At 45.9% G+C, this 15251-nt stretch overlaps 1 protein-coding gene across 13 annotated transcripts in view; it reads right to left on the bottom strand.

The window, feature by feature from the left end:
- The window catches only part of LOC132207693 (utrophin-like), a 425643-nt gene that overhangs the window by 101475 nt on the left and 308917 nt on the right, over positions 1 to 15251 (bottom strand). For 8 of the 13 annotated variants that reach the window (XM_059643598.1, XM_059643600.1, XM_059643602.1 and 5 more), the window contains 2 exons: positions 10724 to 10860; positions 2005 to 2273 (listed from right to left, as the gene is read on the bottom strand). In XM_059643598.1, the coding sequence (XP_059499581.1) occupies positions 2005 to 2273; positions 10724 to 10860 (406 nt within the window). Of the gene's footprint in view, positions 1 to 2000; positions 2274 to 8787; positions 8947 to 10723; positions 10861 to 15251 lie in introns of those variants that run through there. The other 5 variants (XR_009443709.1, XR_009443708.1, XM_059643601.1 and 2 more) reach the window with 5 other exon arrangements.

Below are 15251 nucleotides of genomic sequence, written 5' to 3'. Positions count from 1 at the left end.
AAGTTGCGCAACTATGTAGAGATAACAATTTAAAACTGGGAAGACCACTTTGTGGTCCCCACACCAATCTCTATTCACTACCTACTGATTGCATTACTCCGCCTTGGCAACAATGTAATATTACGCTTGTCTCAGCACAACCTTGGCATCTTGTTTATCCCATGATGAACGTCCGACCACACATTCATGCAATCCCTAAAGCTGTCTCTTTACATCTTTTCAATTCTGCCTACCTGTCTCTTGTCTTGGCTCATAAGCAGTGAAACCTTCATCTGGAACTACTTCACTTCTGGACCTGACAATTCCAATGCATTCCCTGTTGGAGTCCCACATTTGCCCATTGAAAACTTGACGTCGTCTAAAACTCCACTGTCCGAGTCTCACCTTGAACCAAATCCTCTTCTCTGTACTTTCTACCTGACTGATACTATTAACAGTAATTTTATTAAATTCTCATTTTTGTTTACAAATCGTTCCTTGGCTATGCCTATCGCTATTTTCGTAATCTCCACCAGTCCAACTATACTTCAGGATATCTGCACTCGTCTAATTATGTCCTCTTGCCCACTCTTGATTTCAAACGGCCCACTACTAGTTGCCAAACATTTAATTGTGTCGGCTTCAAACCCAAGAAGAGACTTCCTACACCTTCAGCGAGCAAACTCACATCCCGAACCTCAACCCGAGCAACAAATCTTCTCAAAACTCGCTAACTTCCTACACCTCTTAGCCTCTGTACGTTTTCTCTTTTAAGGCACTTTTTAAAACAATCCTCTTTCATCAAGCTCTTGACCGTCAGAACTAACAACTTAATAAGGCTCAGTTGTATTCTGGGATTGTGAATACTCCTTTCAGACGCCTTCAAAGTTTCCCTCCATTAAAGAGATTTTATAAGTGGTTCAAGTCATTGCCAAGCAGAGGGGGACGAATTGGGGAGTTACTTCAAAGAGCTATGATATGCCAAACGACCTCCTTCCACACTGGCCAACTCTGATTCTACAAAAACAAAAATGATTTTCAGACTTGGGAAGATCCCTCAAAAATGTCACATCTAACCAGCTTATGAGCAGAGTCGAGCTGCTGAGATGATAGACCAGGATTTAGGGGTACCAGGAGTGATAATATGCTGAACACAATCAAATTTTGAGGTTGTAGAATGATGTGGTCTTCATCATTTTTGACACTTGGACCATTTTCCTTCCTTTCCACAGAACAAGTCAAATAGCGGCAGCACAATGTTGCATGGCCGCTCAAGCCTGCTCCACCGTCGATGATGATTGTGGCTGGTCTTCCACATCAATTAAACTTTTGCTCATATCTCATCCTCTTCTCAAAACATCGATCTATTCACGTGTAGTATCCCTCTCGCTAACTTCATGAGAATTCATTCCAATCACTGAACTCCTAACGCTGACCCACCCCAGGTCAAAAAATTCAGCTGAGATCAGGAACTGATCTCGCCTGTATGGCTGAGCTGGCTTTTAAAAAGTTTGCCGGTGAGAGAGTCCCAGTGAGAAACATTCATTAAAAAAAATAATTGCATGGATTGCTCTCCAATCCTAAACTCTATTCAAATTCAGTTGGTTTGTGATGCAGAGTGATGCCCTGCAGAGAGGGCTCAATTGCCATACCAGTGAGCTGACCACAAAGGGTCTTCGCCTCAACCGCTCTACTTGACTGAGGCGTGGTGATCTTCAGGTTAAATCATAACCAGTTGTCTCTCTCTAAGGAGTCGCCAAATGGCGTGCTAAGACTTTACCTTTAACCCTGATAACATGGCAACAAGCAGATAACTCAGCTGATGTCACTGACTAATAGAATCCTCAATTATACTGATATTCATGTTGTGATATCATCAGAAGGCATGCTCAACTAACTTTTAATTTGCAAATTCAGTTAACAACCATTCAATCAATATTACTGAATACTCATATTACTGATCGTCTCGATACAACATTCTGGTTACATCTGTTCATAAGTGAAGTGCAATGTAATTGCACTTACTGTGGTTTTATCAATGTGATCCTGCAATGAGTCAATAAGCAGGTCACCCACAGGTTGCCAATCAGTGTGGACCCCCTCAGCTGTTATCACATGAGCCTCAAGATCATCCAGCGCTTTCTGCAGCTCTTGAAGTTTCTCCAACGCCTTTTCCACCTGTTTCTGCCAGTTGCTCGCACGGGTTTTCAATTGCTCCCAATTTTCCTTCACTTCTGTTGACTGTTTGCGGACAGCTTTGGCAATTCTCTGGGCTCTCTCTTCCGGGGTAGGTTCTGGAAATATGAAGTGCAAATAATTTATCAACTGTTCATGATTTTGATCGATAGATTTTCTTTCTAAACCCCTTTCCTTTAAAAGGTCTCTCTGGACTTTCTCCTGAAATTGGGATATCTAAGACTGAAGCACATCAATGATAAATTCTGTAATTAGCTAGCAGGTCGTGGAGCCATGAACAGAGAATCACAGAGAACCAATACAAAGCCAAATAAAATTCCGCAGATATTTGAAATTTGTCACTACCAAGGAAGCTTTAAAAAAGGAAAAGGATTAGTGACTAAATGGGTACAATTCTCAACAAAAGATTTGAAAAATCCTTTCAGTGTATCTTTCGTAGCTATGAGACAAACATCCAACACAAACCAACTTTCATCTTTCAGGACTGGCAAGTTAGAATGATAAACCCAAAGTCTACCCTGCATAGTTCGCTCTAGAACTCACTTAATGAGGTTGTTAAGAGATGTAGAGATAACAAAGTGTGCAGCTGGATGAACACAGCAGGCCAAGCAGCATCTGAGGAGCACAAAAGCTGACATGTTGGGCCGAGACCTTTCATCAGAAAAGGGGGAGGGGGAGAGAGTTCTGAAATAAATAGTGAGAGAGGGGGAGGCGGATCAAAGATGGATAGAGGAGAAGATAGGTGGAGAGGAGACAGACAAGTTAAAGAGGTGGGGATGGAGCCAGAAGAGGTGAATGTAGGTGGGGAGGTAGGGAGGGGAGAGGTCAGTCCGGGGAGAACGAACAGGTCTCCGGGGCGGGAAGACGTTAGGAGGCAGGAAATGGGGGTGGGGTTTGAGGTGGCAGGATGGGATAGGTGGGCTGGTTTTGGGATGCGGGAAGGGGAGGGGTGATTTTGAAGCTTGTGAAGTCCACATTGATACCATGGAGTGCAGGGTTCCCAAGTGCAATATGAGGTGCTGCTCCTGCAACCTTCAGGTGGCATCGTTGTGGCACTGCAGGAGGCCCAGGATGGACATGTTACCTGAGGATTGGTAGGGAGAGTCGAAACAGTTCACGACTGGGAGGTGCAGTTCTTTAGTGCAAACTGAGCACAGGCGAAGCGGTCCCCAAACCTGTTTGGTTTCCCCGATGTAGAGGGGGCCACAATGGCAACAGTGGATACAGTCTACCACATTAGCAGATGTGCAGGTAAACATCTGTTTGCTGAGGAAATTCTTCCTGGGGCCTGGGATGGGGGGGAGGTATCGGGACTAGTGAATTTTAAACGTTTTGATGACAACATTTATGGATATGCAGGGAAAAGTGCTGGGTGTCGGGAGTGCTAGAGGGGAGTGTGGAGCGGATAAGGGGGTCACCTAAGGGTGGTGGGAAAAACGTCTTTGGTGGTGGGGTCGGATTGCGGATGGCAGAAGGGTCGGAGGACGACGCATTGAATCCAGATGTTGGTGGGGTGGTACGTGAGGGCGACGAGGACACTGTTTTGGTAGTTATTATGGGGTGCGGGTGAGAGGGATGAGTTGTGGGAAACGCGGGTGACACGGTCGAGGGTGTTTTTGACCACTGAGGAGGGGGAAGTTCCGGTCCTCGAACAACCCTCAACAGTTTCTCTTTCAATTCCTCCCACTTCCTACAGACAAAGAGGGTGGCCAGGGTAGCCAAATGGGCCCAAGCTATGCCTGCCTCTTTGCAGGTTACATGGAACGCTCCCTCTTCCGTACCCACACTGGCCCTCAACCCCACCTCTTCCTCCGTTACATTGATGACTGTATCGGCACCGCCTCGTGTTCCCACAAGGGGCTCGAACAGTTCATCCACTTCACCAACACCTTCCTCCCCAACTTGAAGTTAACCTGGACAATCTCTGATACCTCTCTCTCCTACCTGGACCACTCTATTTCCAACCACTGAGAAACAAATATCCATTTCAACTCCACAAATTCCCACAGCTACCAAGATTACACCTCCTCTCACCATATTCCTGCAACAATTCATCCCCTATTCCCCATTACTTTGCCTCTGCATCTGCACTCCCAGGATGAGGTATTCTATTCCAGTATATCTCAGATGTCCTCATTTTTCAAAGACCACAACTTCCACCGCTCTGTGGTTGATAACGCCCTCGACCGTGTCTCCAGAATTTCCTGCAACAAATCTCTCTCACCCCACCCCGCAACAACAACCGAAACAAAGTCTCCCTCGTCCTAACGTACCACCCCACCAACCTCCGGATACAACGCAGCATCCTTCGAAACTTTCAGATTCTCTGGGAGGCTACGGAGGAGGTGGCGGAGCCTTTGGCCTTGATCTTTGAATCCTCATTGTCTACAGGTTTAGTACCAGAAGGCTGGAGGGTTGCAAATGTTGTGCCCTTGTTCAAAGAGGGCAGTAGAGATGACCCAGGTAATTATAAACCCAGTGAGCCTTCCGTCTGTTGCAGGAAAAGTTTTGGAAAGGATTATAAGAGAGAGGATTTATAGTCATCGAGCAAGCACCAATTTGATGGGAGATAGTCGACATGGATTTGTCAAGGGCAGGTCGTGTCTCACAAGCCTCATTGAGTAATTTTGGAAGGTGACCAAGCACGTGGATGAGGGTCGGGCAGTTGACGTGGTGGACATGGACTTCAGTGAAGCCTTCGATAAGGTTCCACATGGTAGGCTATTGGAGAAAACATGGAGACATGGGATTGAGGGAGATTTAGCAGGTTGGATGAGAAACTGGCTTTGGCGAAGGAGGCAACCAGTGGTGGTTGATAGAAAATATTCAGCCTGGAGTCTGGTGACTTCTGGTTTGTCTCAAGGATCTGTTTTGGGACCACTGCTGTTTGTCATTTTTATAAATGACTTGGACGGAGGCATTGGTAGATCGGTTAGTAAGTTTGCAGATGACACTCAAGTCGGTGGAGTGGTGGACAATGTGGAAGAATGTTGCAGGTGACAGGTAGACTTGGATGAACTGCAGAATTGGGCAGAAAGGTGGCAGATGGAGTTCAATGCGGATAAATGTGAGGTGATTCACTTTGGGATGAATAATAGGAAGGCAGAATATTGGGTCAATGCAAAGATTCTTGGTAGTGATGCTGTGCAGAGGGTGTCGATCTATGTCGATCCCTGAAAATTGCCATCCAGGTTGATAGTGCTGTGAAGGCGGCTTCCGGTGTTTTAGGTTTTAGTGGCAGTGGGATTGAGATCCAGAGCAACTGTCCAAAAAACTGGTGCGGTCTCATTTGGAATATTGCGTACAGTTCTGGTCGCCCCATTACAGGAAGGATGTGGAAGCATTGGAAAAGGTGCAGAGGAGATGTTGCCTGGTCCGGAGTGAAGGTCTTCTGAAGAAAGGCTGAGGGACTTGGGTCTGTACTCATTGGAGAGAAGGTGGTTCAGAGGGGATTTAGTAGAGACATACAAGATGATCAGTGGATGAGACAGGGTGGACAGTGTGGGTCTTTTTCCGAGGATGATGACGTCAGCTTGTATTCGGGGGCACAGCTTAACAGTGAGGGATAATAGATTTGAGATAGATATCAGAGGCAGGTTCTTTACTCAGAGAGTGGTAAGGATGTGGAACCCCCTGCCTGACAATGCAGTTAGCTCAGCCACATTCGGGGCATTTCAACAGTCCTCGGATAAGCATATGGATGATAATGGGATCGTGTAGGGGGATGGGCTTAGATTAGTTCACTGGTCCATCCACATCATCGCAATGAGCAAAAAAGCACACCGTTGTCTCTACTTCACAGGAGGCTAAGGCAATTGCGTGTGCCCACAAGGGCAACTTTCATTGATGTACCACAGAAAGCATCCTATCTGGATGCATATCACAGCACGGTTCCTCTAGCAAAACAATCCCTAATTATTATGGCTCCTGCCTTTCTTCTTCCAGGCAGAATTGGTTCTGCTTTGTCATAACTAATTTGGGAGAAAATCCACGCTCAGTCTAAGTTAATTCTTCCAACAATTCAGATACCATGGAATACTGAGCAATGAGTTGGTGTGTGAGAAAAAGAGAGAGAGAGAGAGAGGGAGAGGGAGAGGGAGAGAGAGAGAGAGAGAGAGGGAGAGGGAGAGAGAGAGAGAGAGAGAGAGAGCCAGAGAGGTTGGGGGGTGGGGGAGGAAGAGAGAGCGCGCGAGAGAGAGAGACAGCGCGAGAGAGAGAGACAGCGCGAGAGAGAGAGACAGCGCGAGAGAGAGACAGCGCAAGAGAGAGAGACAGCGCGAGAGAGAGAGCGAGAGAGAGAGAGCGCGAGACAGAGAGAGAGAGAGCGAGACAGAGAGATGGGCGATGAGGGAGAGAGGGAGAGACAGACAGACAGAATAGGTGACAGAATGTGAGTGTGTGAGCGCCTGCATCAGACACTGAGAGAGATGTTGCTGAGGTGGAGATAGTTGAGAGTGTCGATCACCAACAATCTCTCCTGGTCCACCCAGATCGTCGCAATGGGCAAAAAAGCACACCAAATGTCTCTATTTCCCCAGCAGGCTAAGGTAATTTGGAGTGTCCGCAAGGTCAACTTTCATTCATGTACCAGAGAAAGCATCCTATCTGGATGCATGTCACAGCATGGTTTGGCAACTGCTCTTCCTAAGATCACAAGAAACTGCAGAGTCATGAACACAGCATAGTCCATCATGCAAACCAGCCTTCCATTCGTTGATTCCACCTCTACTTCCCGCTGCCTCGGGAAAGAAACTGACATAATCAAAGGCCCTTCTCACCCGCCAATTACACTCTCTTCTCCCTTCTTCTGAAGGGAAGATGTAAAAAAAGTTTGTATACATGCGTGAAAAGATTCAACAACAGCTTCTTCACTGCTGTTATTGGACATCTGAATAGGACACTGAAAAGCTTAAATCTAATTTTGATCTTGCTCTCTGTGCATCTTCTCTGTAGCTGTCACTATGTTCCGTTTCACTCATGCGCCTTGTTTGATATCACCTGTCTATACTGCATGCAGAAGAAAACTTTTCACTGTACCTGGGCACATGTGACAATTATGACTCAAATCAAGATAATAAAATGTGAGGCTGGATGAACACAGCAGGCCAAGCAGCATCTCAGGAGCACAAAAGCTGACGTTTCGGGCCAAGACCCTTCATCAGAGATGCTGCTTGGCCTGCTGTGTTCATCCAGCCTCACATTTTATTATCTTGGATTCTCCAGCATCTGCAGCTCCCATTATCTCTGACTCAAATCAAATTGACTGTGTGCAAGAGAGAGGTGAGCATATGATTGTGCTCAAGAGTGCAAAGACAGTGCATGAAAGTGTGTGTGTGCGCACGACAGAATGTGTGCGCCAGTGACTGTGCTTGAGAGTGTGTGAAAGGGAGTTAGCACAAGAAGGGAGTGTTACAGCATGCATGAGGGAGTGAGTGTGTCTGTAAGTGTGAGTGAGCTTGACAGCAAGTGAATTTGCAAACCTAAGTGTGTGAGGGAGAGATTTGTGGTAGTATGTGTGTACTTGAGAGTGAGAGGATTGGCAAAAGATCCTGCAACAGTGCATGCAAGTGTGCCACAGAATGTGTGCAAGACCGTGTACGACTGTGTGACGGTATGGAGTATGAATGAGTGAGAATGTGACAGAGTGTGTTCGTGAGAGACTGTGTTCCTGACTTTTTTTTGTGTGTGTGTAGTGTGTTTGTGCATGAGGGACAGAATATGCATGTGCAACATAGTGTGACTGTGAACCTCTGTTGGTGCCTGTGAGTGAAGTGATGGGGGAAAACAGGGAGAGGAGAGATAAAGACAGAGAGAGAGAGAGACAGAGAGAGAGAGACAGAGGGAGAGAGAGAGAGAGAGAGAGAGAGAGAGCGCATGAGAGAGAGAGAGAGAGTGCATGAGAGAGAGAGAGAGAGAGAGCGCATGAGAGAGAGATGAGATGAGGAATTAGAAATGATGGGTGGTCAATACCTGGAGGAAAAAAAGAACAGTGTGTGAGTGTTAAGAGAAGCCGCTGGATGTAATATGGAGGCTATTGTTTTTTTTATTGTACTAAATGAAAAGCAAGTGTCACCTCTCAGTGTTAGGGGACAGGAGATGTGCATTAGAGAAGGAGATATCGTCAGCCTTGTCAGAGACAGCAGACAAGTTGCAAATGCATAGAAACTGACATTAAAGCTTTCTTATCAATGTGTAAAGAGGTGAGACAAATATGACGAGTCAATATTGTACCTTTGCGCTCAGTAAAATCATGGAATCATGAATCAGAGAACCCTTACAGTGTGGAAACAGGTCGGTCAGCCCAACATGTCCACACTGCCCCTCACAGCATCCCACCCAGACCCATCCACCTATAACTCACCTAACCTACACATCACTGAACACCTTGGGAAATTTAGCACGGCCAATCCACCGACCTTGCACATCTTTTGACTGTGGGAGCAAACTCGAGCACCCGGAGAAAACCCATGCAGGCACATAGAGAATGTGCAAACTCCACACAGAAAGTCACCAAAGGGTGGAATTGAGACAGTGGTGTTAACCAGAGCCACTGTGCTCTATATTATGCGAATTCAGCTGCAAGCATTTTTTTTTTAAAGAAGGGAAACTTACCATCGTCACAGGATTAGAGTGGTTTCAATCTTCTATCAGCTTTGAGAACCTTATCCATATCTGCCTTCACAAGGGCAAGGTGATGGTAATGGTGTGAGACCGGTTAGTGTGCAGCAGCTCGCCGTGCAAAACATTAACGGCACTTTCATTGCTTTTTTCCTAGGGGCATAACAGAAAGACAAGAACATGAAAAAATCCTGAAATCTTTCTCCAATTTCAATCTCAAAGGGACCATCCGTTCCTCAAAAGTCATAACCAAACTGAACATGGGCCTCCTGCAGTGCCACAAATGATGCCACCCCAAAGTTGCAGGAACAGCAACTCATATTCCGCTTGGGAACCCTGCAGCACAATGGACGTGGCTGACAGCTCTGTCAACCACGAATGCAAGGAATGCTCAGTTGAGGAAGAATGCAGACATTTCGGAATCCCTCCAGCAGAAGATGATATCATTAGAACAAATGGATCTGTCTGGACAGTCCTGTTTGTAGATTTTGGGAAGTAAGACTCTATTGTTTGTCATCAAGGATATGGTTGAGTGATCATATTCAGACTGAAGAGACCAAGAATGTGAGGCTGGAGAACGGGTGCAGAACCATGCCTCTTGGAATTCCTGTGCGTGTCTATGCTTGGCTTGGGCTACTACGGTTACCTTGTCGCAGTGTCCTCTGAGAGGCGTGATTCTCCACCCATAATGCAACCAACAAACAGATACAATTGGACCCCCACACACAAACCCATACAGATCAAAACCGGAAATGACAGTACTCATGGTAACAGACCGGACAGTGTCAATTCCAGACAGAGTAGAATAACATCGTTTCATTGGAGGCTGTACCCATGATGTCACCGATCATGGTGACGAAACGTCTGAATGAGAAGAAGCCAGCTCGGCGAGCAAGTTCACAACCTCAATCAGAGAACTGGCTGTTTTGAACTACCTTGTTCAAGAGTTTCAGTTTTGATTTTGAATGTTAAATCTCGCTCCCACATAGGGATGGAGGATTACTGTTAACAGCTGCATTCTAACTAATTCATATCGAATCATTATTCTTTTGACCAGTCTTCGGGTCAGGCTCCCTCGGTGACTGAGTCTCCCAAATTGTTAAGTTCCCTCGTGAAAGACTCCCCTTCTTTACACACCCAACTAGATCTACCTCAGTTGGTATGAATTAAGCTGACTAAAAAGGATTTTGTCTTGTGGATACCTTCCTATGTTTCAGAAGGAGTCAAGATAACTCAGGGTGACACGGTGACTCAGTCGTTAGTAACGCTACCTCACAGCACCAGGGACCTGAGTTCCATTCCAGCCTCCGATGACTGTCTGTGTGGAGTTTGCACATTCTCCCCTTGTCTGTGTGGGTTTCTGCTGGGTGCTCTGGTTTCCTCCCACAGTCCAGAGATGTGCAGGTTAGGTGGATTGGCAATGCTGAATTACCCACAGTGCCCATGGATGTGTAGGTTAGGTACATTAGCCATGGGAAATGCAGGCTGACAGGAATAGAGTAGGGGAATGGGGATGGGTCTAGGTGGGATGCTCTTTGGAGGGTTGCTGTGGGCTTGTTGAACTGAGTGGCCTGTTTCCACACTGGGGATTCTATAAAACTAGCTTCTCCTGAACTCGTGAGAGAGTGAGTTTTATCAATTGCTAAATGCAAGAAGTCATAAGGCACCACAAATATGCACAAGTTAGAAACAAGAAATTAGCTCAAAAACCATAAAAGATAAGAGGGATACGGATACTTCAGCCTTTGGATTGTTTGTGAAGAATAGAAAGTGGGATGTTGTGGCCACTAAGTTGGGCGATGCCCGTAATGTTGATATGAATTCAGCAGTTAATTTTGAGATTCTTGTTGAAATTCTTTTGACCTTGTTTCCCTTTTGACATTGCCCAGGTTTGCAGAGCTCAGAGCAAGAGATTTTCTTTTCTTCTTACCTGCAGCATAGAGCGATGAAACGGCTGTCCCAGAGCCGTGACCTCCGCAACTCCTGAGACCACACGAGCACATTCGCCCAGGAATACACACGGACTGATACGAAAGAACTATCGGGATAACAATACTCAGCGTGCTACTGGAAAAGACAGCATGTACAAACAGAAAACAGCTGTAAATAGTGTCAAGAGGTGAAATCAAGTGATAAAGCTAAATTCATGGCTCTTTGCTTGCGTGCTCATTGTATTCAGAACAAAATCAACAAATTAATAGCACATTTCTAGGTTGACGGGCATGATTTTATAGCTATTACAAAGACATGGTTACAAGGAGATCAACACTGGAGCTAAGTGTGCAGGGCTATACGGCATTCCAAAAAGACAGGCAGGAGGGAAAGTGACTGCAAGCAAAGAAATTACGATGAGAGCAAGAAACGATCTTGGATCGGAAGATCTAGAATCCAATTTTATTTATTTGTTAATGGGAGGAGGACATCCCGAGCTACGCAGTGTTTATTGTCCGTCCCTAATTGCCCAGGGGACAGTTCAAAGTCAATCATATTGCTGTGGGTCTGCAGTCACATGTAGGCCAGATCATGTAAGGGTGGCAGTTTCCTTCCCGAAAGCACATCAGTGAACCAGGTGAGTTTTTCTGACATTTGGCAATGAATTCATGGTCATCATTATATTCTTAATTCATGATTTTCTTTTATATTGAATTCAAATTCCACCATCTGCTGTGCTGGGATTTGAACACAGGTCCCCAGAATGTTATCTCAGTCTCTGAATTAACAGTCCAGCAATAATACCTCTCGGCCATTTCCTCCCCCATCGTGGAACAAGAAAGCCTGTAGCTGACTCCCACTTGGGAAAAACAGTGAAGCAGGAGCTTCTTAAATGGGCGATCGCATCTCCTTACATTTTAAGACAGCCATGGATAATCAGGACCTTGTGGGAAGGGACGAAATTGGGGGAGGGAAAATTACATCAGTGTTAGGTAGGAGCTGAACAGTATTAATTGGGAGGAGCTTTTATTGAACAAGTCAACATTTGATACGTGGGAGTTATTTAAAGACCTACTGATCAGCGTTCAGAACTGGCCTATTCCAGGGAAGGAGGAATGACAAGGATGGCAATCTAAGGACATACGGACATAAGAAATAAAACAGGAGTAGGCCATCTGTCTCTTCCAGCTCGTTCCGCTGATCTTTTTTGCGGACTCAGCTCCACTTACCCTCCCATTCACCATAACCCTCAATTCCTTTCCTGTTCAAAGATCTATCTGTTTTGGCTTTCAAAACATTCAACAAGGGAACCTCAACTGTTTCAGTGGGCAGAGAATTCCACAGATTCACAACCCTTTGGATGAAGAAGCTCATCCTCAACTCAGTTTTAAATCTGTTCACACTTATTTTGAGGATGTGCCCCCAAGTTGGAATTTTGCCCATCAGTGGAAACAATTTCCGATCCATTTGTTTCATAATTTTAAAAGTTTCTATTAGATCACCCCTCATTCTTCTAAATTCCAGTGACTGCAATCGGAGTCGACTCAATCTCTCCCCATACAGCAACATTTTTAATTCTGGAATCAACCTCGTGAACCTCCTTCGCACCCCCTCCAGTGCCAGTACATCCTTTCTCAAGTGAGGAGACTAAAACTGTACAAACTACTCCACACCAAGCCTCACCAGCACCCTTTCCAACTGTAGCATACCCTCCCGATTTTTAAACTGCATCACTCTCGCAATGAAGGACACTGTTCCATTTGCTGTCTCAATTACCAGCCGCATCTGCAAACTACCTGATTCAGACACAAGGCTGCCCAGCTCCCTCTGCGGAGCAGCATGCTACAATTTTTCACCATTTAAGCAAGACTCCATTTTTCCATAATTGCGACCAAAATGGATGCCCTCACATCTCCCATCATTGGACTCCATCTGCTAGACCCTTGTCCATTCACTTAAACTTTCTGCATCCTTCTGCAGATTTTCATTGTCCTCTTCAGACTTTACTCTCTCACTCATTTTAGTGTCATCTGTGAACATAGAAAAATACAGTGCAGAACAGGTCCTTCAGCCCTCGATGTTGCACCAACCTGTGAACTAATCTGAGCCCGTTCCCTCACACTATCCCATCATCATCTATATGCTTATCCAAGGACTGTTCAAATGCCCTGAATGTGGCTGAGTTAACTGCATTGACAGGCAGGGCATTCCACGCCCTTTCCACTCTCTGGGTAAAGAACCTGCCTCTGACATCTGTCTTTAATCCATCACCCCTCAATTTGTAGCTGAGCCCCCTTGTACAAGCCAACATCATCATCCGAGGAAAAAGACTCTTACCGTCCACCCTGACTCATCTTTCTCTGATCGTCTTGTATGTTTCTATTAAAGGCCCTCTTAGCCTTCTTCTCCCCAATGAGGACAGACTCGAGTCGCTCAGCCTTCTCTCATAAGACCTTCACTCCAGACCAGGCAACATCCTGGTAAATCTCCTCTGCTCCTTTTCCAATGCTTCCGAATTCGTCCCGCAATGGAGCGACCAGAACAGGTCGCACGAGCGTTTGGTGCAGTTGCAGGATGACATCACGGCTCTGGAACTCAATCCCTCTACCAATAAAGTCGAACACACCGTATGCCTTCTTCACAGCACTATCAACATGGGTGGCAACTTTCAGAGATCTATGTACATGGACGCCAAGGTCCCTCTGCACATCCGCACTACCAAGAATCTTTCCATTGGCCCAGTATTGTACCTTCCTATTATTCCTCCCAAAGCGAATCACCTCACATTGAACTCCATTTGCCACCTTTCCGCCCAATTTTGCACTTTATCCAAGTCTCTCTGCAACATGCGACATTCTTCCACATTGTCCACCACTCCACCGACTTTAGTGTCATTTGCAAACTTACTAACCCATCCACCTATGCCTGCGTCCGAGTCATTTATAAAAATGACAAACAGCAGTGGGCCAAAAACAGATCCTTGAGGCACACCACTAGTAACCGGACTCCAGGCTGAATATTTTCCATCAAACACCACTGGTTGCCTTTTTACCGAAAGCCAGTTTCTAATCCAAACTGCTAAATCTCCCTCAATCACATGGCTCCGTATTTTCTCCAATAGCCTACCGTGTGGAACCTTATCAAAGGCTTTACTGAAGTCCATGTACACATCGTCAACTGGCCTTCTCTCATCCACATGCTTGGTCACCTCCTCAAAATCTCCATGACGTTTGTGAGACACGACCTGCCCTTGACAAATCCATGTTGACTATCTCCAATCAAATTGTTGCTTCCGAGATGATTATAAACCTGATCTCTTATAACCCTTTCCAAAACTTTTCCTGCAACGGACCTAAGGCTCACTGGCTGTAATTGCCTGGCTCATCTCTACTGCCCTTCTTGAACAAGGGCACAACATTTGCAATCCTCCAGTCCTCTGGTGTTAAACCTGCAGACAATGAGGACTCAAAGATCAAAGCCAAGGGCTCCGCCACCTCCTCCTGAGCTTTCCAGAGAATTCTCGGAAAAATCCTCTCAGGCCCAGGGGATTTATCTAGCTTCACACCTTCTAGAATTGATAACATCTCCTCCTTACTAACCTGAATCCTTTCAAGTCTAATAGCACGTATCTCAGTCGTCTCCTCGACGATATTCTCCTCTTCCTCAGTGAAAACAGATGAGAAATATTCATTTAGCACCTCTCCGATCTGTACCCGGTCCACACACAACTTCCCACTTCTGTCTTTGATTGGCCCTATTCCTACCCCAGTCATCCTTATATTCCTCACATACCTTGAGAAAACTTTACGGATCTCCTTTATTCTACCTGCGAATGACTGCTCAGGACCCCTCCTTGCTCTTCTTAACTCTCTCTTTAAATCCTTCCTTGCTCATCTGTAACTCTCCATCTCATCTCAACATCACATAAGCCTCGCTCTTCTGCTTAACGCGAGATACAATTTCTTTAGTAAACCACGGTTCCCCTACCTTATCACTGACCCCTGCCTGACAGGGACGTACCTATCAAGGACACGCAATATCTGTTACTTAAACCAGCTCCCCATTTCGATTGTCCCCATCCCTTGCATTTTGCTACCCCATTCTTTGCCTCCTAAGTCTTGCCCAATTATAATTGCCTTCCCCCATCTGTAAGTCTTGCCCTGTGGCATGTTCCTCTCCCACTCCATCGCTAAACTAAACGTAACCGAATTATGGTCACTCTCTCCAAAGTGCTCATCTACCACTAAATCAAACACCTGGCCTGGTCCACTGTCAAGTACCAGATCCAGTGTGGCCTCCCCTCTTGTCGGCCCTTCGACGTAGCGTGTCGGGAAACGCTCCTGCGTGCATTGGACGAAAACTCATCCATCCGACGTACGAGAGTTACAGCATTTCCAGTCAATGCTTAAAGTCTCCCATAATGACCACCCTGTTCCTTTCACTCCTGCCCAGAATCGTTTTGCCAATCCTCTCCTTCAGATCCCTGGAACTTTGCAGAGGCCTATTCAAAAGCTCCCAACAGTGAG

Source organism: Stegostoma tigrinum, unplaced genomic scaffold (assembly GCF_030684315.1).
Source record: "Stegostoma tigrinum isolate sSteTig4 unplaced genomic scaffold, sSteTig4.hap1 scaffold_124, whole genome shotgun sequence".
In the NCBI taxonomy this organism is placed as follows: domain Eukaryota; kingdom Metazoa; phylum Chordata; class Chondrichthyes; order Orectolobiformes; family Stegostomatidae; genus Stegostoma; species Stegostoma tigrinum.
Note: the sequence above shows the minus strand (reverse complement) of the source record. Positions and strands in the feature narration are given on the sequence as shown.